This window comes from Sarcophilus harrisii, chromosome 1, assembly GCF_902635505.1.
Source record: "Sarcophilus harrisii chromosome 1, mSarHar1.11, whole genome shotgun sequence".
In the NCBI taxonomy this organism is placed as follows: domain Eukaryota; kingdom Metazoa; phylum Chordata; class Mammalia; order Dasyuromorphia; family Dasyuridae; genus Sarcophilus; species Sarcophilus harrisii.
The window spans coordinates 384,177,062-384,202,066 of record NC_045426.1 but is presented as its reverse complement, the minus strand read 5'-3'; the positions used below and the strand labels follow the sequence as shown (position 1 = coordinate 384,202,066).

Genomic DNA, 25,005 nt, shown 5'->3' with positions numbered 1-25,005 from the left:
GCAGATAGACAGAAAGATATAAAGACAGAGAGAACTAAAGAGAGAAACAGACATAGAAAGAGATAAAGACAGAGATAAACATATGTGTACACTCATCTACACGCATGCACACACACACACACACACACACATACACAAATCTCCCTATCCACCTGAGACAATAGGGAATTCATAAAAAAACAAATAGACAATATTTTAATTCTGCCAGAAATAAGAATGGGTGAACATCTTAAGCAAGTTTGTAGATGGAAAAAAATGCTGAGAAATAGTATATATAAGTATGCCTCCTAAATATGTAAAAACATTTGCATAGTTGGTACCTTTTAAAATGTTATCATCTTTGCAAATATTTAGTTTGAGAAGAGTTTGTGTTTCCTATATTAAAAGTGGTAGGAATATTAAGCATGATTCTTATTCTATGTATGTGTATAAGATTTGTGCTTAATACTTTCTACCACTTTTGATATGTGATTTGATAAATTAGGAGTGCATGTATACATACACATATATATACACATATGCACACGTACCTAGCCTAACCATACACACATACCCCCCTTCCCCCAATATATCACATTCTAATCCCAGCTTCAGGGAACTACAGCAGTGTTTTGCCCACATATAAACATATACATAGACTAGAACTTATCTTAAATGATTTAGGTTCAAATTCATTTATGTGAAGAGGGTAAGACTAATAGGGGAAAAGAGCAGAACTAAATGCTCTGGAGATCAGTTTCATTAGAACAGTCTTGCAATTCCATTAATATCATGCCATAAAATCCACTGGAAAGTTTGGGGAGGATGGTTATGGTGGGGGTGAGGGTGGTATGGGGGAGTGGGCTGGGTTACTTGGTTTGGCAGTCTACATTGATCACACTGATGGGAGGGTTGCCAAGTAGTCATTTCATTCTGCCTGGGGACAAAAATTTGGTGGGTCCTGTTTACCAGATGTTATCTCCACACATGAACAAATCTGCTGACTCCATGTGCCTACCATCCACTTTGGCCATATCCAAGCTCATGAATGAATCCAAGTCAACTATGTTTTTTGGTAGAGTTTGATCTGGCCACAGTTGTATGAGCCACCTTTATGCTTGATTGGTGCTGCTGGAAAGCTGACTCTGGCATCTGAAAATATCCAAGAACCATCTCCCTTTCAATTTTCTATAAATGAATTTTCCTATCTACTTGCAGTCGGTTTGTGCACATTGGCAAATAAAGAGGTGAGATTCTGATAAAACAGAATAATACTTATATTAATCTAGTGTATTTTTCCATATTATATATATATATATATATATGTAATCTTATTTGAACCTTACAACAATCCTATAAAGTATAGGGCTTTATTATCATAATTTTATAGAGGCTTGGGAACTAAGTACCTTGTCCATGGTCATACAGTTTGGAAGCAGCAGAATTTGAACTTGGTATTTAAACTTTTGAATATCCTATGAATCAATCAATCAATAGCATTTATTACATGTCTAAAATATTTGAGTCAGTGTTATGGATAGGAGTCACAGAGGCAGAAATGAAACAATCCTTGTTCTCAAGTAGCTTACACTCTACTATAAGACCATGATGTCAGTCCTAAAGGCAAGATTCCCTCTATTTTAGAAAATGCTGTTCTACATTCAAAACACCTCTCATTGCCTAAAGACCAATGTGCCTCATTACATCAAAACCAGGGTTTCTAGGGGCAGCTAGATGGTTCAGTAGATAGAGTACCAGGCATGAAGTCAGGAGGACCTGAGTTCAAATCTGACCTCAGACATTTAACACTTTCTAGCTGTGTGACCCTGGGCAAGTCACTTAACTCCAATTGCCTCAGCAAAAAATAAATAAAAATAAATTAACCACCCCCCCCAAAAAAAAACCAGGGTCTCTAAACCTTTTTTTTTTTATGGCATAGGTCCTTTTTTCCCCCAGCCTAGTGAAGTCTGTGGACTCCTTGGAATAACGTTTCAAATGCATAAAACAAAATCTACAATATTACAAAGTCAATTAAAATTATGTTGAAATATAGTCATCCAGAATTTTTTTTAAAAATATGCTCACAGACCAAAGCTTAGGAACTCTTGAAATTGTATACTTCAAAGTGGGGAAACAATGAGAAGAATAAAGAAAAGTGTAAAAATGTTCAATTACCCTTCTTATAATAAGTAAACTCCTATGGAATGATCCATGAGTGTGAATGCATTTCCAATACCTGTTAAGAGTTTAATCAAAGGTTCTTTCCAAAGTCTAGCCACGTCAATCAGAGTTCAATCTCCTCTCAGTCTCCATTAACCTAGACCCATGATTCTTCCTTTTTCTTCCAAGGAACATACTTCTTTTGGTCAGAAGGAAGAGGTAAAGTGGCCAACAACTGATGGCATTTGCTCTAATGTCTTCAGGTTTTAGCATGGTTGGTAAATGGTAGGTAATGGCATTCTAACTGATTTAAATACAAAAGGGGCTTTCTATTTCCACTTTACGGGTAAAAAAATCAGTCTGCTCTAGAGGCTGTACCTCCCTATATTTCCACACATATCTTAAATCTTCTAACCCAAACAAATGGGAGATACTATACACTTCTGATGCATAATTTCACACTAGGAACCGGCTCACTTCCTATTATTTCTGAATAAATACTGGGGTTCCAAGTAAGGATGAAAGAAGAATAATTCTTCTTCTCTGGAAGAAGCCAGACCATCAACACGAACTTATCACTAGAAATGAACCAAAAGGATAGAATGAAAGATCTTTCCTCTGTCGGGTTAGGCAGCTGCTCAAACTAGGCGGGATACATAATAGCGTCTCTCACCTGTTTGTCTCTCGACCTGTGCTCCCCGACTCCAAACCTGTCTCCTTCTTCCAAGCCTTTACGGTTGCCCACGTAGGAGTTCACTACAAAGCTGTCCCCTGCAACACCCGGTCAGCACGGGACACACGAGGAAAAGACAACCCAAAGGAAAGGGGGGAAAGCAAACTATTAATGAAGGCAAAACCACACACTTCCTAGTGGTTACAAGATGCGCTTCCAGGGACAAGCCAGAGACAGGAGGCAACCCGACCTCCGATTCTCACACTACAGACTTGCACTGAATTGGGGCATGTGCGGAGCGGGGTCGTATGGGCGGAGTATTCCTTTTACAGGAGAGAGTCCGCGAGAGATAAGCAGCCAGGAGGGGCTCACCCAGTCTAAAGTGAGGTCCCACAGTAGCCAGCAGTCTTTCCCAGCCAGTTTAACTATTTCCCAAACTTCTCTTTAACCCCCCGCTGAGAGGAGGAAGATATACAGAATCCAATCTCTCCCAAGAGAGGAAAATCAGTCTTTTAGATTCCGATATCAAAGGGTGATCAAAGCTTGTCCCTTCGGGGGTAGGAAAAGGCAAATTTTGCAGTCAGTTGAGACGACTTACCCCGAGGGCTTAGAAGGAGATACCCGGGGTTACTTATTAACCTCCTCCGATCCCTCCCGGGTCAGTGAACTAAGCAGACACCAACCACCAAACTGCAGGGAGAACAGCATCTTCTCCCCAGGACCGAAGGCAGCATCTTCATACCTCCTCCCGCACACCCAGATGGAAGTAAAGGGACGGGACCAAGCCCAGACCCGGCTAGCACCCAGCAGGCCCGCTTTAGGCACTTCACAGCAAGCACCCCAGTCGGATCGCTATCCCTCCACTCACACCTCCCCCCCCCCCCCCCCCCAACCCCGGATTCCCCCTTTCCTCTCACCTTCTGGGTTTTCTCTTCTCTTGCATGCTGCTGTCACCAGTTGGCAAAGGCAGAATAGAAAAGAGGAAGAGACGGGAGGTGGGAAGCCGAGGAGTAGGAGAGGAGAAGGGAAAAGGGGGGAAAAACACAGTTGAGATATCGGTTTTTCAACATGCAAAAGGATGCAACATCTTGATGCAAAGTGCCCACCACAACCTGCTCTCTCCCTCTTTAACCCAATCCCAGAAACCCTCTCCTCTTCCCACTTCCCAACAGCAGCAAGAACTCCAGCTCTTACCGTGTTTGGACTGAAATTTCCCCATTCCGCTCTCCACACTCTCTTCTCTTGTCAATGCAGCCCGTTCAATCCGTCCTACTCTTGCGGGAGCCTCTTCTTCCCCCAGTGTTCCCACCCTTCCCACCCACCCACCTCCAGCTCTTCTTCTGGGGTCTGCAGGCGCTACCGCTGGCCCGGACGCAGATTCCCGGCTCGGGACAAGGCGATCATTCAGGTGCTGATTTGTAATCCAAAAACCAGAGGGGAAGCCCGAAAGATCCACATGGAATCCGTGCAAGGAAAGCGACGGTGCGCAGCAGCTTCTTCCGTGGCCAGTCTTTCTCTAGCTCTCTCGTTCCCCACGCTCCGCTCAGCCCCTGGTCTTGGGTCTTTGGGAAGGTGGGAGCGAATGAAAGAGGGGAGGGGTAAAGGTCTTTCACCTAGAGACAATACACAATTAAGGATGCGGAATACACCCAGAGATGGCAAGGCGGGAGCGGAAAGCAGCCCCCCTCCAGGCAAGCACGGCAGGGGTGGCGCGGATGCAGATGCTCCAACGCCAGCGCCAGCAGCAGCAGCAGCAGCAACAGCAGCAGCAGCGGCGGCGGCGGCGATTGCAGAAATGTGAGAGCAGTAGGGGAAGGCAGGAGCGACCGGAGCCTCCCCAAAAGATTGGGGGGTGGGGAAGCTCAGAGAGACACAGGAAGGAAAAAAAAGAAAAAAAAAAGAAAAGATGCAAGAAAAGATGAAAAAGGAGGAAGAAAAGAAGGAGGAGGAATAAGAGGAGCAGGAGGAAAAGAGGAAGAAGCTCCAGCTGCAACAGCGGCAGCGTGTGCGGGCCCCCAGCTGCACTCTGAGAGAGCGCGCCGGGCGCTTGGGGGTTTAATCGCAGCCCTTCGCAGCGCCCCTTGTGGTCACAGGCTGTACTGCATTCGGAGACCGACTCGTTCTCTCCAGGCGTTTAAAAAGCTGCTTGCCGAACATGGTGGCTGCCCAGGAGGCTGCCTATTCACTCTAGGGGGTCTCAGAAGACCCAGGGAGCTAATCTCTCCCTCTCTCAGCTCCAGTGGACAAGAAAAGATGCACAGTCTGTGGGGAAACTACAGAACGACAATCCTGTTCTTCCAAGACCATTTTCAATTTTGGCCCCAAATGTTATTGCCGAGTCCTAAGAAATCCACAAGCTAAAGCAGTCTGCAGACAACAGGGTACACATTTGACATTGATTCCTGAATTCATTAGACAGCCCAATCGAAAAATCTTAGTCAAAAAATGGGCATTATGATCCAAATCACTCAATCTGCAGTGCACACAGATCCAATTAGCTTAATTAAAGAGGTTTTCTCTTTTGTTTTGTGCTTTAAAAATATACTTTAATAAGATATTCTTTGTATATAGATATGTATTTATTTACATTTACTCACATTTATCACCATGTGCTTTTGTATACAAACAATAATGTTTTAATCTCATGAGCTTTTATCAAGATGTCCAATCTTCGAGTAACTCAGTTTCCCTTATCTGCAAAATGGAGCTGGTAGGCAGGGAATAGGAACCTCTGTTCCTAAATTTATGCTCCTATGATTTTGTCAAATGAGATAATTAATGTAAAAGTGTTTTGCCTACATAAAGGAGTTATATTATTATTATTTTCTATTATTATATTTAGTGTAGTTCAAATCAATTTCATGACTCACACAATCAGAACATTAGAGCTTAGAAATCATTTAGTGCAATAGCTTCATCCTATAGATGAAGACCCTGAAGTGAAGAGAGTATCCACAACTGAAGTCCTACAATTAGCTAATACAGTTATAGCGGCTAAATAAAACCAGATTTCCTTACTCTTTCCAGTTTGCCTCCCCCGTAGAAGAGAAAGAAGGAAAGTATGTAATAAGCTCTTGAAAATTTTACTCTAAGAAAAAAAGATGTAAATAGTTTGTAGGTAAGAGATAAATTCCCTTGACAACCTAGTTAACCCAAGCAACCTCCGATTCAACTCCCCTGTAACCCGATTCAAGAGATCATCACACTTTTATGGTTGTTTCTTCATCCTCTTCATGTTCCCACATAAAAGGGAGAGACCAGAGAAATTGCCTAGGATTTGGTTACAATATTATGCTTCCAAATCCTTCTTTTGCTTTCCTGGAATTAAGCCCTGTAACCTGGATCTCGATGTCAGAAACAGCCACATGCTATGAATGACATTTTCTGTATGCACACACATGAACCAGTAGAGGTCATCACATACCTCATTAAGTAAACAGGCAAGATTTGGAAGAGATCCTCTGTAGCCTTTCAGAATAGCTCTATAAAGGGATTTTCTGCTGCACAGCTCAGTATGCTCTCCCTGGGAGAATATTTACATTGATGACCATTGAAGTGAAGATTAAAGACCAACTACCAGCTAGAGTAAATCATTTGGAGAGCTCTGATCCTTTCCCATCTCTCTCTTTTCTCCATCACCTCTTATTTCTCTCTGTACTAGTTCCTTCCCTATTTTCAAAGTATATACAGTGCTATCCTATATTAAAAAAAAAATCTATTGCGCTTACTGTTCCTCTCTCTTCAAGCTGCCTATCTCTTGCCTTCCTCCAAGTGACCTTGATTTTATCACCCCCTTTCTTTTACCCCTTAAAATCAATCCTCTGTATCTACCATTAGTCTGATTTTTTTTTTTTCTTTTTGGTAAACCTTCTGAGCAAACTGTTTTAACTTTTTTCAATCCCTGAATTTTCCTTGATCTCTCAACAGTCCAGATGATGATGGCTCTCTCCTTAAACTCTCTCTGGGCTTCTTCATGTTAAATCACCCAAATTTTCTAACTTCTATGATCTTTCCATGCCTATTTGGCTCTCTAAATTCCTTTTCCCCCCCAGAGTCTTGATACAACTTTCAACCCCTCCCACCACTAAGCTGAGTCTTCCATCCTTTGTACAATCCATTAAGAAATCCTTGCTCATAGCTCAAATCATGTTTCTCTTGCTGACTCCTAAATCTGTGCCTCCATTCATTAATTCTCAATTAAGCTTCAGTTTTGTAATTCCAACTGTCTATAGGATATTTAAATGGATAGTTCATGCTACAATCTGAAATTCATTATGTCCAAACAAATGTTTTGTTTTGTTTTCCTACAAACTTGCTCTTTTATTCCCAGTGTCAAATCCCTTTCATCAGCAACATTATTTTCTAATTCATCCAAACTTAACACACTGAAATTTTTTTTAGCTAACAACTCTTTTTAAACATTATAGGAAGGGGAAAAAAAGTAATAGAAATAGTCTCTGTCCACAAACAGCTTACAGTCTTAAGTGGAGGACAAAATATGCAAACAGATGAAAGTAGTAAAAAAGAAGATATTTTATATATTCTATTAGTCAATTGAGAAGAATTTCCTAAGTGCCTATTATGTTATGAGATAAACACTCTGAAGAAAAAAGTTGCCCAGTGAAGGATACTGACTTCAGCCCCTGGGAACTCTAAGGGAACAGTCTTACAATTATGTTTCATACCCTGAAACAGAACCTCAGGGGCCAAGAGAATGCAAGTTCATCTCCATGGCTAATCAGAGCACAGTGCTAATGAGGCCAAGGTCAGGAGTTCAATCCCTGTATAGGTCAATTAACTTTTCTGTCTTCTGTGGCAATAAGACTGCACCCTTGCATACCGGTTCATCATCTTGTAAATGACAGAGACTAAGAGTATGAGATAGTCAGGACTGGGAGAGGAGGTACTGAAGGAGACTGGGAGGAATCTTATAAGATAAAAAGAAATTGAAACAAAGGCAAAAGACCAACACTTTGTTTTGGAAAAGAGAATACACAAGCACAGTGAGGGAGGTATGGCTACAGAGGAGTTTATGTGAAAAAAGAGCTGGGATTTTTGGTGGGCTGCAAGCCTAATGTGAATCAACAATGTGACATGACAGCCTCCCTTGCCTAACCCCCAAAGCTAATGTTTTAGGCTTAGGTCATGCAGAAGGAAGTGTGTGTGTGTGTGTGTGTGTGTGTGTGTGTGTGTGTTTGTGCCAGGGTCAGATTATAGAGAGAGTATTGTGTTCAGTTCTGGTTACCACATTTTAGGAAACACATTTGTTAAACTAGAGTATGTCCACAGGAAGGTAACCAGGATAATTAGGGAATGGGAGATTAAGCCCAATGAGAACAAACTGAAAGCAAGGACAGTTAGCCTAGGGAAGAGAAGACTGGAGGAGAGGGACAAGGGGACATCTCCAAGGAGTTAAAAGTTGTCTGATGAATGAAGATTAGATTTTTTTTTTCCTGGCCTTGGAAGGTCAGAATTATGAACAATTGATAGAAGTTGAAAATAAGTAAATTTGGTTTTGATGAGTGAAAAGTTATAATAATTAGGAATGTCAAAGTAGAATGAGCATCTAAGGGAAGTAGATGAAAGAGCCCCTCATCTGGGGGGTGGTAGTGGTGAATTCCATTCCTTTTGGGGAGAAAGGGACCTTAGAAAACCACGAGGCAGCTGCAGATAAAGAGGCTAGCCTCCCACAAGAAATTGGACTATTTGCTAAGTTGCTTCCTATTTAAACTAATAACTCTTCTCAATATCTAGGTAATGAGGTCAGAGTTTCTTCACTTTGAGTATCAGAGAAGCTTGATAATTGGGCATGAAGGATAGAGTGATAACCCTTGTAAAACCCTTGCTTTTTAGGGGCAATTCTTTTAAAGAAAGACTCCAAAACAACCTTCTCCCAGCCCTTAGCGCTAAACTTTCAAAGTATCATGTTCTAGAAAAGCTCTTAGAAATCATCTCAGGTCAGTAATTTCTTCACTTGGGGCAGCAGAGAAGCTTGATTATTAGGGGTTAAGGATAGAGTGGTAACCTTGCAAAATTCTGGTTTTTAAGGGCAAGGCTAAAGAAGGCCTGGAAGCCAATTTCTTCCCAGTCCCCAACTTTACACGTTCGAAATATCATGTTCTGGAAAAGATCTTAGAGATCATCTAACACAATTTGTTCATTTTGCAAGACGAGGAAATTAAAGCCCCAGAGGGGAAGTGCCTTGTCCAATGTCACTAAGGAAGGCTCAGTTATTCTTTAGTTATTCTTGAAGTTGAATCTATGCTGAAGAGGAGACCAAGGCTCAAAAACTCAGACTGTCAGAGCTGGAAGGAACCTCAGAAACCAACTTGTACAAAGCCCCTCAATTCATAGAAGAGGAAACAGAGCCCCTGGTTAGTGTCCGAGTGGATACTAGAACTCAGTTCTTTTAATTTTTAGGCCAGAGACTGTTCAGCCAAGTTGTGAAATTTGACTGGGAGTTGGAGGTGGGTTGAGAGTAGCAATAGTCTTACTGTAGCAGAAGTCTCTGGTCTAAGGGTTCAAGAATAAGCAGTTAATTAGGTGAGTCGAGGGAGGTTCAATCCTTTAAAGTTTTCCCAAGTTCATCCCCCTCCCCTAATCCTGGGAAAGGTAAAGAAATTTGGGAGGGTGCCCTTTTTATCTCCTCCTTTTGCTGTTTTGTGTCACCAGAGTAACTCCCATGTCCCCACTTCCATCTCCTTCCTCATGGGGCAGAAGGTGCTGAGTTATGGTAGGTGATAGTGGAGAACTCCTCCCTTGAGGGCATTCCCACTTCCTAGGCTAGCTATGAGGAAGGGCACTTCCTTCTCCAGCCAAGTCCAATCCCCTACCCTTGGCCCATCCCACAAATACCTCCTCCCCAACACTTAATCTGTTGAAGGACCCTGGGATTTGGCAGTTACTCAAGAAAGGCTCAAGCTTCCAGCAGGAATGGAGTTGTTATTTCCCTTCTTTGTCCCCTTCCTCTTCCATTCCTGACTGACTCTATGACCTTACCCCATGCTAAACACCAGGTTTACCCCTTCCCCACTCCTAAGCCCTCTTTGACACTCTGCCCCACCCTGCCTTCTTTCTTAGAGGAACGGAATCACTCAGTAAGTGACTCTGCGGACAGTTCACTAGCAATTGTCTGCCATTGGGCAAAGCCCCCACAAGCCCCACCTCAGTTACGTCCCTAGGCATTGTGATTTTGCTGCTAGTACTAAGATCTCCGAGATCAAAACTAACCAGGAGCTAAGCGTAAATGACATGTTTGCTATATTTTCTGGGAGTGTATCAACTCCTGCCATATAGGACAACAGCAAAAGAACTGGCTTCAGTCAATCAGTCATCAAGCAGCTAGGTGGAACAATGGATAAAATGCTGGAGTTAGAATCAAGAATAGTGAGTTCAAATTTGGGCACAGATATGTACTAGCTGGGTGACCCTGGGCAAGTCATTTAATGTCTCTCAGGCTCAGTTTCCTCACCTCTAAAATGGGTATAATAATAGTACCCTAATTCCCAGAGTGTTTATGAGGACCAAATGAGATTATATTTACAAAATGCTTACTGCTTTGTAATATGGGGCATAATAAGTCCCATATAAATGCTATCTATCATTAAGCATCTATTAATTGCCTATAGTATTAGTCAGTAAACATTTAATAGTGCTTACTATATGCCAGACATTGTGCTAAGTTTGGGGGATACAAAATGAGGTAAAAGATGGTGTCTGTCCTCAAAGAGCTTATATTTTAAACGGGGAGACAATAAGAAAAAAAAAAGATACCATTGAGCTACATATAGGGTAAGTAGGAAATAATTAAGAGAAGGAAGATAATAGAATTTAGAAGGGTTGGGAAAGATTTCCTGTAGAAATTAGGATTTTAATTGGGATTTAAAGGAAACCAAAAGTCAGGAAGCAGGAGAAAGAACATTCCAAGCATGGGAGACATGTCTAGTGTCAAGGGATACATCTTGTTAGTGGAACAATCTGGAGGTCAGTGTCACTGAACTAAAGAGTTGTTGGTCCTTCATTTTCAAAGAATACAATGATATTGGGGAGGGGATGCCATGACATGTAAAGTGAATTGGATTTGAATGAGGGAGGGCTGGGCAAGGTTACCTGCCTCTAGGTATAAGAGGACTGGAAAAGTGGGATGGATCTTAGAATGCCAAGCAGAGGGTTTTATATTTTATCCTGGGGGCAACGGGGAGTCACTCACTGGAGCTTATTGAATAAGTGGCTGACATTGTTGACTCTGTGCTTTAGGAAAATCACTTTGGTGATTTTCTATGTGCTTGGCAGTGTGATATGAGTAGAAAATACAAACACACACACACACACACACACACACACACAAAAAAGAATCTTGAATTTTCAGGGAGCTGACATTCTATTAGAAGAGTCAATATATAAAGAACCAATACAAAATTAATCCAAAGAATTAGAGAGGGAAGTAGTAGTTTAAGGAAAGTCTTTATGCAGGAAGTGGTACTTTAGTTGCATCCAGGAGGAAGTTAATAAAAGATTCTATGAGATGGAGGGATTGAGGGAAACTATTCCAAGAATAAGAGACAGCCAGTACAAAAGTTCAGAGGTGCAAGACTGAATGGCTTGTGTGAGTAACTTCAGAAATACTGAATATTAGAGAAAAGGTTTGATTAAAGGGGCAATTTATTGGAGAAGATGGGAGAGGATCGGATCAAGGGTACATGGAGAAGGGCTGGTCTTGGCAAGAAGGGCCACCTCATTATTAGAGGCTATAGAAAAAGAAGACAAAGTGAGAATGGCTGATGCCAAGGATTTTAAGATGCAGAGAAAGGAAAAAGAGGTAACTTAAAATGAACTGTCTCATTTTCTTAGTAAAGTAAGAAGAAAAGTCCAAAATTGAGTGGCTAAGAAGGCATGTGAGTCTGAAGGAGCAAAGGGATGGCTTGGAACAGTTATTGTGTGGAATGGGATAGTAAATAAGTTGTTGTTAAATCATTTTTTCAGTTATGTGTGACTCTCCATGACCCCCTTTGAAGTTTTCTTGGCAGAGATCCTGGAATGGTTTGTTATTTTTTTTTTTTAGTTCATTTTACAGATGAGGAAATTGAGGCAAACAGGATGAAATGACTTGCCCAGGATCATATTGCTGGTGTCTGAGGCTGAATTTGAACTAAGGAAGGTGACTCTTTCTTATTCTATGCCCTGTATTCTTTTTTTTTTTTTTTTTAATTATAGCTTTTTATTGACAGAACATATGCATGGGTAATTTTTTTTGTCCCTTGAACTCACTTCTGTTCTGACTTTTCCCTTATCTCCCTCCACCCCCTCCCCTAAATAGTAGGCAGTCTTATACATGTTAAATATGTTAAAATATATCCCAGATATAATATATGTGTGTAGATTTGTACAATTCTCTTGTTGCACAAGAAAAATTAGATTTAGAAAGGTAAAATTAACCTGGGAAGAAAAACAAAAATACAAATAGTCCACATTCATTTCCCAGTATTCCTTTTCTGGGTGTAGCTAATTCTGTCCATCATTGATCAATTGGAACTGAATTAGATCTCCTCTTTATTGAAGATATCCACTTCCATCAGAATACATCCTCATACAGTATTGTTGTTGAAGTGTATAATGATCTCCTGGTTCTGCTCATTTTAGTCAGCATCAGTTCATGTAAGTTTTTCCAAGCTTCTCTGTATTCATCCTGCTGGTCATTTCTTACAGAACAATAATATTCCATAACATTCATATACCACAATTTACCCAACTATTCTCCAATTGATGGGCATCCATTCATTTTCCAGTTTCTAGACACTACAAACAGGGCTGCTACAAACATTTTGGCACATGTGAGTCCCTTTCCCTTCTTTAATATCTCTTTGGGATATAAGCCCAGTAGTAGCACTGCTGGATCAAAGGGTATGCACAATTTGATAACTTTTTGGGCATCGTTCCAAATTGCTCTCCTGAATGGTTAGATCAGTTCACAACTCCACCAACAATGCATCAGTGTCCCAGTTTTCTCACATCCCCTCCAACATTCATCATTATCTTTTCCTGTCATCTTATAGGCTCTGTATTCTTTCCACTTTGCCCCCTAACTGCCCTAATTAGTGAACATTAAAAGAACTTCTTATGTGCAATAAGAGCCTAGTTGAGGTTCAATAATAAACATTTTTTATTATTAAAGATTTTTATTTTCAAAACACATGCATAATTTTCAACATTCAGACTTGCAAAACCTTGTTTTCCAAATTCCCCCCCCCCCGTCTTCTCCCTATCCCTTCCCCTAGATGGCAAATAATCTAATATATGTTAAGCATGTATAATTCTTCTATACATATTTCCACAATTATCATGTTGCAAAAGAAAAATCAGATCAAAAAAGGAAAAGTGAAAAAGAAAACAAAATGCGAGCAAACTAACAAAAAGAGTGAAAATACTATGTTGTGATCCACATTCAGTCCCCACAGCTCTCTCTGGGTGCAGATGGCTCTCTCTATCACAAGACCATTGGAATTGGCCTGAATCATCTTGGGGTTGAAATGAGTCACGTCCATCAGAATTGATCATTGTATATTGCTGTTGCCATGTATAACTCTCCTGGTTCTACCCATTTCACTTAACATTGGTTCGTGTAAGTCTCTCCAGTCCTCTCTGAAATCATCCTGCTGATTGTTTCTTATAGAACAATAACATTTCATAAATTATTTACAATAATATAAATTTATAGTGTATTCAATGAACTTTGTTGTGTGGCTTTCCCCAGTGCCACCTAGTAATATCTGAGTTGATTTGGAGGAGCCTGGTGTAATATTAGAAAGAGTTCCCAATGTCAGCTTTGAAGTCAGATGACCTGAATTCAAGTCTAGGCTGTTCAACTTACTATCAGTGGAAACTTAAACAAAATCATTATTTTCTTTGGGCCTCAGTTTTTTCACCTATAAAATGAGGGAAATGGACTAGAGAACATCTAAGTTTCTTTCCAGTTTTGAAACTGGCCTTTAGGGTTCCAGACACACAACTTAATCCTTTCGCTGCTTCTATTCTCTACTTCATTGTGTTTGGAGGGAGAAGAAGCTAATGTTATCCTCAGTCATCACAAGATCCAGAAAGGGAGGAACTTCTGTCAGAACTGATTCTGTCAGAAAAACTTCTACCTCCTCCTCTCCTTATTCCTGACTATTACAGGATCCCAAATGACTAACCCAGAAATTGACTCATTTGGAATTTTTTTTTTTTTTTTGAGTCCCACTCATTGAAGATAACTTTCCAGATCAGTCAGGATATATCACATGATCTCAATTGTAATGAGAGCAAAAACAAGTATACTTAAAATTGAAAACATTATGATATCAAATAAATATGTGGTGACAAATAGAATACAATATGTCAAATGCTACCAACACCCTAAGCCACCTCTTTGTACTTTCTTAGACCCAGACTTCAAGAAGTTTGGTTTAAGATTGTGAGTCTCACTTCAACAATACTGTATGAGGATGTATGCTGAGAGTAGTAGATTTCTTTGACAAAGAGAAAATCTAATTCAGTTCCAATTGATCAATTATGGACAGAATCAGCTACACCCAGAGAAGGAACACTGGGAAATGAATGTGGACTACTTGCATTTTTGTTTTTCTTCTCAGGTTATTTTTACCTTCTGAATCCAATTCTCTCTGTGCAACAAGAGAGCTGTAAGGTTCTGCACACATATGTTGTATCTAGGATATACTATAACATATTTAACACGTATAAGACTGCCTGCCATCTAGGGGAGGAGGTGGCGGAATGGAAGGGAAAAGTAGGAACAGAAGTGAGTGCAAGGGATAATGTTGTAAAAAATTACCCAGGCGTGGGTTCTGTCAATAAAAAGTTATAATAAAAAATTTAAAAAAAAAAGAGTCTGGTTGCTACAATAAAATCATGGAGGTAGGGGTAAATATAGTAAGATTTGTATGAGCATTTAAGTGTCATGTGCCAGCTGCTGTTTTAAATGCTGAAGATACAAAGAAAGGCAATGAACAAACAAACAAACAATAAATAAGTTCTTTCCTTCTTTTGATACTAACAAAAACCTGGAACCCTTTAGATGTTGTATCCCTGACTACATTCTCTAGTACTGGACGTTCTTACCCAGTAACAACAGCCATAATTCTTGTTCTTCAGACTTGCTCTTTTTACAAATTTCAGACCTCTCCAATGTCTCCATTTGTCAGTTATTCTTCCTCTTCTGAAGTTCATTCTGTGCATCATAGCTCCCTAGCTGGATTCTTATATAACAAGCTAGGACTTCAGATTTAAGACTGGAATAAAAGGTCTTTGTCAATTTGGTACTTAACAAATATTTAGCTGCTAATAATGGTTAACACTTAGCAGTCAACAAAAGGAGTTTCACCTAGTTAAAAAATGGAGAGGATACTCACCAAGAATATAGCCTTGATTGTGTAGAGTGCTGCTTCTCTGCCTCTACATTGCCTATGCTGGTCCATCGTCAGAAATCTAAGGAAATAGATAATGGTCCTTATGCTTTTTGTCATTTTTGTAGTCAGAGATCAGGAAGCCAAGGTAATGGTTGAAGCTTTTGTCCCTTGAATTCATTAAGTTTGGATCATAGCTTCAATATCTTTTAAGAAAAATTTAGTCTAACCTTCAAGGAATGAAGCCTTAGGAAAAGCTTGTTCAGCCCATGTGGCAAGAACTTGGGAAATATTTGTTGTTCCTCTTACAATCTACTACCTTGTGCTTAGGTTCTAAATGTTTTCTAGAGGCTTTTTGCTACCTAAATGATTTTTATAGACAACTTTAACAATGAGGATATTAAAAGCCTGTCATAGATAGCATGGGCAGGAGAAAAGAAAGAAAACAAAACAAAAAGGCATCATGGTCTAATGGTTAAAGATTTGGCTTTAAAGCTAGGAAGAATAGGGTTTGTCTCCAGCTTTGATGCATACTGACTGTGAAACTTTGAGCAAGTTTCTTAACTTCGGAGTATCAGATTTTTGCTTCTGCCTCTTTTTTTTTTTTTTTTTTTTGAGGGGAAAGGAGATAAACTACTTTACTTTTCCTGTAATGCTGCTTCTCATCAACACAACCTTTTGCTTCTCCAAGTTCTTCTTGGGGAAGAGTCATATAATTACCTTTGAGTTTGTGGTAGCAATATGAAGGGACAGGATCATTTTCAGGTTACAGTGAATAAAGTCTTACATTTGACTTGTCTTCTTCACTGTTCATATCACTGCCCACTCCAATGGGGCCTGTATTTCTGCCTACTTTTCTACCACTGGGGCCATAGATCTTGTGGCTGCCACTAGGTTTCAAGATACTGCTTGTTGCTGCTAAGGAGCCTGCCATTGCCTGCTATCACTGTGCCCAGATCCTGGGCCAATGCCATATGTGCCAGATTAGATGTGAGGCCCACCCCATCCCCATGTCTCCAATGCTTCAAGCCAAAGGGTCACGGATCCTGGTTGGTCAGTCACATTGATGAAATCAGGAATATCAGTCAGGAAATTCCAAATAAATTCCATGAAATTCCATATCTTTTCAGCTAGTCCAGAGCTTGGATTTCTCCACCTGTCAGTGGTCATCTTTTCCAACACAGGAAATTCCTCCTGCTGCCAGTCATCTCCAATTGAGGGACCAAGAAACTCTTGATTTTACCAAACTACTGCTAAGACTAAGGTGTCTACTCAGGATTAATCCTCCCTGCTCACAGAAAGGGACATGAAGCAAAAGGGACTCTTTTAGGCCAATAAACATGCTCTATTTGCCATATACAAGCAGTCACCATTTCTTCCAGGATGGGCAAAGACAGAGATGCAGAGACAGAGACAGAGATAAAAAGAAAAATTACAATTCACTGTTTCAGAGTAAGAGTAGAAGCTGTCCCTCTTTTTAAACATTTTAAATCATAAAAGCTTTGCTTCCTCCCCTTCTCCCTACCAGGAATGTATTTGTATATTTTCCATTCTGGAAAGATCTCTGGATTCCTGAGGAGGATCAAGCACTGTCCTTTCTAGTGCCTCCCCAGTGCTCTTCACCGAAAGCACCAATAAAGTCCACAATGTGCAGATCTTAATGGCTTCCCAAATGCCACATAAAAAGTCCAAAGTAACTACTTCAGCAAAGTTTTAAGACAATCAATGAATTCCAGTCTCTGACTGGGGTGGGACTGGCACCCAGACTTTACAGTTGGTGGGTCTGGAGATCACTATCATTCCCAAATATAAAGATAATGGCTGTTCCACAAACAACAGTTACTGCAGTTATCATCTTCAGGACATAGTTCTTAAGAAACAGAGAGCATCTGTCTCTAGTTGCTAAAAGTCCACAGAGAATTTACTTTAATCTCCTAGAGACTGTTAGGACAATTCTCATCAGCAGCCAATGTCACCAGAAACACCACCAGACACAGGGCCACCCTGTTCTCACCTTCTGCATATCCCTGTCCTCCTCTTCAGGGAATGTTTTCCATTCTAATCCTGCCCATTATCATCAATGTAATTGGTCAGGTCTGCTTTGAGACAGCCAGATGGGTCATGTTCAAGAGCATAATAAAATGAGACAATTATGGAACATTTAGCAATTAACAAAAGGAGCTCTGCTTAACCATCATAACATGGAAAGATACAACAAGTATATGGTCTCAGTTCAGTTAAATGAAGCTTCCTTGGCTCTGTGGTTCATAGTTAGAAACCTGAAAGATTAATTGGAGTTTCTCATGCTTCTTGGTCCTTTTTGTATTCAAGAGACTAGGAAGCTACATTGATAGCCGAAGTATCAATTCCCTGGGACAATTAAGTTTTCAGAGAGCTCAATTTCTTTCTTTTTTCTTTAATAATAGCCTCTTATTTTTAAAATACATGCAAAGATAGTTTTTTAACATGCACCCTTGCAAAACATTGTGTTTCAAATTTTTCTCCTTCCCTTCCTCCTCCTCTAGACAGCAAGTAATCCAATATATATTAAACTTGTGCAATTCTTCTATTTAAATTTCCACATTTATCATGCTGCACAAGAAAAACCAGATTAAAAATGAAAAAAAATGAGAAAGAAAAAAAGCAAGCAAACAACAATAAAAAAGGTGAAAATACTATGTTATTATTCAAATTCAGTTTCCACAGTCCTGTCTCTGAATGTGGATTACTCTTTCTATTACAAGTCTATTGGAATTGACCCGAGTCACCTCATTGCTGAAAAAAGCCAAGTCTATTAGAGTTGATCATCACATTATCTTGTTGCTGTTGTATACAATGTTACCTGGTTCTACCCATTTCATTTAACATCAGTTCATGTAGGTCTCTTCAAGCCTCTCTAAAATCATCCTGCTGATCATTTCTAAACAGTAATATTCCACAACATTCATATATCATAACTTATCCAACCATTTCTCAACTGATGGGCATTCACTCAGTTTCCAGTTCCTTGCCACTACAAAAAGCTCTGTTTTCTGGGGGTACAGACCCAGTAGAGACATTGCTGGATCAAAGATTATGCACAGTTTTATAACCCTTTGGCCGAGTTCATTTTCTTTTAAGAAAAAATTCATCTAACGTGGCATGAGTTGGGACTTTAGAAAAAACTCACTCTAGTTTATGTGGCCAGGTTTGGGGAAATAGTTCTCTTTTAATACCCTGATGCAGAAGACTGCTACTGATGCTACATTTTGATGTCTGTGATATTGTTGTCCCTCATTCCAGAAAGCTTTTTGTGACCCCATCTTCCTAGTTAAAAGATAAGGTCTAAGTATTACATAGCTGCATGGAATCTATAGCTCTGGCATTGAAAGGAATGAAAGAAGTCTAACTGTTGTACCATGGTTCTACCCCATCAGTCCTCACACCTAACATTCTTTGGAACAAGAACAGATGAATGCCTCCAATACCCCAGTAGAATAGGATAGAGAAAGGTGCTCCTCTCTAATACTGTGATCACTATTCCCTTTGCTCTCTATTTCCATTTCCTTCTTATCATTTGGTATCTTAACCTTCATGTTTCTTGCTTTTGGGTAATAGAAAGAGAGCTTTACCAGCCTAGATGGTTAATCTCAGAACAAGTGAGTGCTGAAACTGTGCCCCAGTGTCAACAAATGGTTGGCAGATGTTGCAAAATGAAGCTCTTTAGAATATGCCTATTGAACTAGTAAGACATAGCTCTTACATGAGATTCAATCATCAGTTACTGATTTGAAAACCCCCTTTCCCTGTAACTTTTCTTATCTACATCTAGTTCTGCTGTACCTTCTTGCCAGAACCTGTCCTTCTGTGCCCCTTTCCACTATGCCTTCTAAGACTCAGTTCTTATGCCAGCAGACTATCCTTCATCCTATACTTCATCCTCTCTCATTCTCAGTGAGTCAACAAACATTTATTAAGTGTGGTGCTCCATGTGGTGCAAGTAGGTGGCACAATGGCTAGAGTGCCTGATTCTGGGGTCATACTCATCTTCCTGAATCAAATTGCCTTTGGATCTCTAATAGATAGGTGATCCTGAACAAATAATTTAACCTTGTTTGCCTCGGTTTCCTCATGTGTAAAATGAGCTGGAAAAGGAAGTGGCAAACCACTTTAGTGTTTTTGCCAAGAAAATACCAAATGGGATCACAAAGACTTGGACATGACTAAAAAAGTGACTGAATAACATGCACCAGATACTGTGCTAAGTGCTTAAAATACAAAGAAAGACCCAAAAAAGTCTTTCTACCTTCTAGCACTAATAGAAAATTGGAACCCTCTGGAAGTACATTTTCTAGTACTGGTACTCTTCCTATATCATCTGACATGTTTGGCCAGAAAGAATAGGTCCTCCCATGTCTCCATTTCTTAGTGATGACTCTGCTTTTGAGGCTTGTTCCATGTATCTGTAGGTCCCTGTCTGGATCCTTCTTTAAGTCATCTTCCAGCCTTTAGGCTAATCTCCTGCTTTTTAAAAAGACTTCAGGAGCTGTACTACTGTTCATCTCTGGTCTTTAACCACTTCTTTCACTCTGGTGGTAGCTTTAGCAACCTGATAATCCTTCTAACTTAAGTGGCTTTCCAGTTCATCAGCCTTTTCCATTTGTCTGACTCCAATAGGTAATATTTCACCTTCTCTTGTCCAGAACCTGGATTTTAATCCATTTCCTGACTATCTCCTCACCATCCTTCCTTTAATCTGGCCTCATTTCCCCCTTTTAGCATCCTTGAACATCACCCATGGCCCCTGAGGTCTTTTAGGTGAGATTAAAAACTATTCAATAGAATTTTTAAAAAGAAATTACCAAGAATTTTATTTTACTATTTTGTTCCAATTAACATATATTTTTTTTCTTCCTTTCATGTTCTTCTATTTGAATTCATGCCTTCTGACTCCAGGACCATCTCATCACCTAGCTGCCCCTGTAATACTGTTATCATTGTATACATTGTTCTCCTAGTTCTGTCTACTTTACATTGTATCAGCTCATAGAGGTCTTACCAATTTCCTCTGAAACTATCCAATTCTTTCTTTCTTATTATATAATAATATTCCATTATATTCATAAACCATATATGTTTAGTTGTTTCCAGTAATGGGAAACTCCTGCATCCTATTCCATTTGTTTTCAGTTTTTTTCTGCTACTACAAAAATCAATGCTGGATCCTTTTTCTTTTTGATATCTTTGGAGGTGTAGGTCTACTGACAATAGAATTTTCATGTCATGAAAAAATAAAGGAAATATTCTTTTCAAACTTTTTTCTTAGAAATAATTTTGGTAATGAGTGACAAAAAACAGAAATAAATGTCACTTTCAAAATTCCAAGCACCTGCTTTTAAAAATTGCCTAGCTGCTATTGACCTATTCTATCCAAATAGGGCCATTTCATTTATGGCCACTGAAAACTACCTAAAGTGTTAGCAGGTCTATTCAACCAAGAATATCAGAAGCACAAAAGGTTAAGTTATTTCAGCCAGGGTGAGTCAAATAAACAAAACCATGAATCCATTAAAGAGACATTTGTTAGATCTTCTTGGCTTTTAAGACCTTACTCTAATGATTTTCAAAGGCAAGAAAAGGCAGAAGTACTAGTTTCCTCATGGGCATATTCTATTTCTCTCAAATCTGCTAATATAATAGAAATATGGACCAATAATTTCATTGCGCTAGCGATCTTCTGGGGGAGGAAGCTCCTCTGCTTTGCCATGCTGTCTTTTTCTAATAGAGCCTGTTAACTTGGAAATAATTGCCATCATCATGGAGGAACAGGAGCTTCCTTTGGTAATCTGATGAAGTCTTTGAGTCACTTCTCAGAATAATGTTTTAAATACATAAAATAAAATATTAGATTTGTAAAGGAAATTATATTTTAAAATAAAGATTTAGTTTTGTCCCCCATATATTCATAGACCCCTTGAAATCTATCCATGGACCCCAGGTTAAGTAATCTTGTTTGATTACTGAATGAATTGTGGTATATGATTGTGATGGAATATTACTGTGGTATGAGAAATAATGATCTCAATCATCTTAGAAAAATTTGGATGGACTTGCATAAAATAATTAAGAGCTAAATGTGCAGAACTAAGAGAATGTTGTATATAGAAATAGCAATAATGTTTTAAGAACAACTTTGAATGAATATAATTTTGGCTATTATAAATACTCAAAGGACATTAAGTAAGATACTATCTGCATCCAAAGGAAAAAAAAAAGTGATAAATAGTAATACATGTGGAATGGCTTTACATATCTCTACATATTTATATATAGATACATATATATTTATATATGTATACACACACACATATATGTACCTAATAATATCCATCTTTAGGGCAGGCAGGGTTGGGGGAGGGGGAAGGGGAAGTTACATGATAATTTTATTATATATTTAAAGGGAATAGGCCAAGTTGTACATGAAAGATTTGTAGTTTCATGCATAATCAATTTTTAAATATTCTACTATGATGGAAATGGTTGTTTTATTTCTTAAGTTCAGAATAAAATAAAGTTAGAAAAAGAAATACTTTTGATAAAATATGATTTTGAATTGTATCCCTATCAGTGGTATTACTTTGGGCAAATCAAGAAACCCTTGGAGTATAATAGAATCAAAGAGGTCCTTACAGATCAGCCACTTAAACTCCCTCTTCCTATAAAGAAGGTTTCTGATGACAAGGAGGTTTAAGTGACTACCAAGGCTCTTCAAGTGGATGAGAAGCAGTCAGGTTAACCCAATCTAAGCCTCTATAATCATTGGGCTTGCTGCCTTTCCTCATCTGTAAAACAGGTATAATACTTAAACTATTTACTTGGAAGAATTGTTCTAATGGTCAAATGAGGTAAATAGATATGTAAGGCATTTTAAAAAGAGAAATTTTGTTTTAATTATGCTACTAGAAGACCTCTAATGTCTCTTTCATCTCCAGAATACTATGTTACTTTTAATGATTAGTTTCCCCAGGAGAGGGATTTAATGGGATAGACTTTTTTTTTTAAGTCCTATGGTAAGGCATGGATTGTGAAGAGATGCTTATGTGGTATACTTATGGAAGACTATGGACAAAAATTATGGAGGATGGCCAATTACAGACAGGCTATGACCTGTAGATAAAACCCACAAATCCATGGAGTCACAAAGTCCAGCAGCAAGAGATACAAAGAGAAATTCCATTTAAAATAACTAGAAAATATGAGATATTTGGGAGTCTATCTGCCAAGGAAAAGTCAGGACCTATCTGAACACAATTAAAAAATACTTTCCACACAAATAAAATCAGATCTAGTCAACTGGAAAAACAAGTGCTCATGGGTAGACGGAACTAATATAATAAAAATGACAGTACTATCTAAATTAATCTACTTATTTAGTGCTGTACCAATCAAACTCCCAAGAAATTATTTTACAGATCTAGAAAAAATTATAACAAAGTTAATCTGGAAGAACAAAAGGTCAAGAATTTCAAGGGAATTAATGAAACAAAATGCAAATGAAGGTGGCCTAGCTGTACCAGACCTAAAACTATATTATAAAGTGGATACCCATCAATTGGAGAATGGCTGAATTCATATTCAAATTCATATGGCATATGAGTGTTATGGAATATTATTATTCTATAAAAAATGATAAGCAGAATGATTTCATAGATATCTGGATAGACTCACATGAACTGATGCTAAGTGAAAGAATCAGAATCAGGATGTATACGGCAACAAAAAGATCATACAATGATCAATTTTGATGGATATGGCTCTTTTCAACAATGAGATGATTCAGGCCAGTTCCAATGGTCTTGTGATGATTTGCACTCAGAGAGAGGACTGTGAGAACTGAGTGTGGATCACAGCATAGTATTTTTATTCTTTTTGTTGTTGCTTGCTTGAATTTTATTTTTTTCTCTCTTTTTTTTTTACTTTTTGATCAGATTTTTCTTGTTCAGCAAGTAATTGTAGAAATATTTGTGCCTATATTGGATTTAACATGTATTTTACTATGTTTAACATATATTGGATTACATGCCATTTGGGGGGAGGGTGGGAGGAAGGACAGGAAAAATTTGGAATACAAGTTTTTGCAACACTGAATATTGAAAATTATCCATGCATATGTTTTTAAAGTAAAATGATTTAATAAAAAATTAATCATTTACTTCAATATGGTCCATAGCCCAATCAAATAAAGATATTGAAATGAATTTTCTGGCCTAGAGAGTGAATGACATGAAACAAAGCTAACAGTTTTTTGCTCCCAGCAGATAGGACCTAAGGGTTTCCCAGAAGAGATTTGATATGAACCACACAAGAAAGCTCTAACAAATCTGAGATTTTAGGTTTCTGTGGTTTTGTGTTTCATAAGAATAGGTTAAAAAAAGTACATCCAGCTAATTTCATAGTTTCCTTTTTAAAAAATTCTCTTTAGAATTAGCTGCTTTCATTTCACTTTTTTTTTGCTTGTATAACACTACTAGGTTTGTATCCCAAAGAATGAAAAATAAAAAGGAAAAAGACCTATATGTACAACAAATTTATAGCAGCTCTTTTGGGATGGTAAAGAACTGGAAATTGAGGGAAATGGATGAATACATTGTAGTATATGATTGTAAGGGAACACTTTTATACTATAAGAAAGAATAAGCAGAATGATTTCAGAAAAACCTGCAAAGACTTTTGCAGAGTGATGCAGAGTGAAGTGAGCAGAATCAGGAGAATATTGTACATATTAATAACAATATTGTAATTATGCTCAGCTCTGAAAGACTTGGCTACATTGAGCAAGACAATAATCTAAGGTAATTCCAAAGGACTCATGATGAAAAATATTATCTGCTTCCAGAGAGAGAACTGATGAATTTTGAGTTCAGATTGAAGCACTTTCACTTTTTAAATTTTTCTTTTTTCTTTTTTTTTTTTGCAAGGTGGCTAATGAGTTTTACATGATTTCACATGTATAACGTACAGCAAACACAAATCTGATTGACTAGGGTTTGACTTTTCAAAGATTCATGTCTGGGCACAGGAGGTTGTGGTATCTGGGGAAGAGATGAAAATCCAGGATAACCAATACCACCAATAGTTACTATATACCTGCTGGAACCGAGTTAAGCTTTGAGCATATGAGGAGTTATGAAGTGCAGAGTAGGTAAAGAGTATTCCTAGAGGGTTGACCCAGAAGGAAATGGAGGGCCAGCCAGCAAATAGACAGAGGAGAAGCCAGAAAGGAAGGGGGAGAATCAGAAAAGAGTGGTAGGTTGCTGGCTGCCATGAGGTGAGGCAGCAAAGTTAAAAAGACATGTAGGATCTTTTAGCGGTGAGTGCTGATATGGAAGGTCAAAGTGCCAGCCAACAATGGTTTTATAGGTAAAATGGATGAAGGGGAACTTCTTCTCTGGATTATAGTGGGAAAGAGAAGAATGGGAATGTGCTCATTTGGGAAATGGTTGCTCTATTTTTCTTATATCATATTCAATCCTATATCAAAGCTTTATGATAACTTTACTTCTATTATTGGAATTTTTTTTTTTTTTGGTTAGAAAGATAATAACTGATAATCTAAAGCCAAATTGAATTTAGAAAGCCCCACTTTGATACCCAGATAAGGGTTTGAGTAATGTGAGGTACACTCACTACAATTCCTCAGGACAAAGAAGATGAGCCCATGAGAGAATGAGAGCTAGATGGTCCAAAGGTAACATAGCATGGGCTTCTCCTGACCTTATTCTCAGTTAGAAGTTACATTGTTTATAACTCAGTAGC

General features: G+C 38.7%; 1 protein-coding gene across 2 annotated transcripts in view; it reads right to left on the bottom strand.

The window, feature by feature from the left end:
- Positions 1-4,119, bottom strand: part of NKD2 (NKD inhibitor of WNT signaling pathway 2) — a 95,797-nt gene extending 91,678 nt beyond the window's left edge. Inside the window, exons 1-3 of one of the 2 annotated variants that reach the window (XM_023495899.2) lie at positions 4,007-4,119; positions 3,730-3,756; positions 2,813-2,910 (exon numbers count right to left, since the gene is read on the bottom strand). In XM_023495899.2, the coding sequence (XP_023351667.1) occupies positions 2,813-2,910; positions 3,730-3,756; positions 4,007-4,031 (150 nt within the window). In that variant the 5' untranslated portion in view covers positions 4,032-4,119. Of the gene's footprint in view, positions 1-2,812; positions 2,911-3,729; positions 3,760-4,006 lie in introns of both variants that reach the window. The other variant, XM_012541190.3, reaches the window with a different exon arrangement.
- Positions 4,120-25,005: the final 20,886 nt, after the last annotated feature.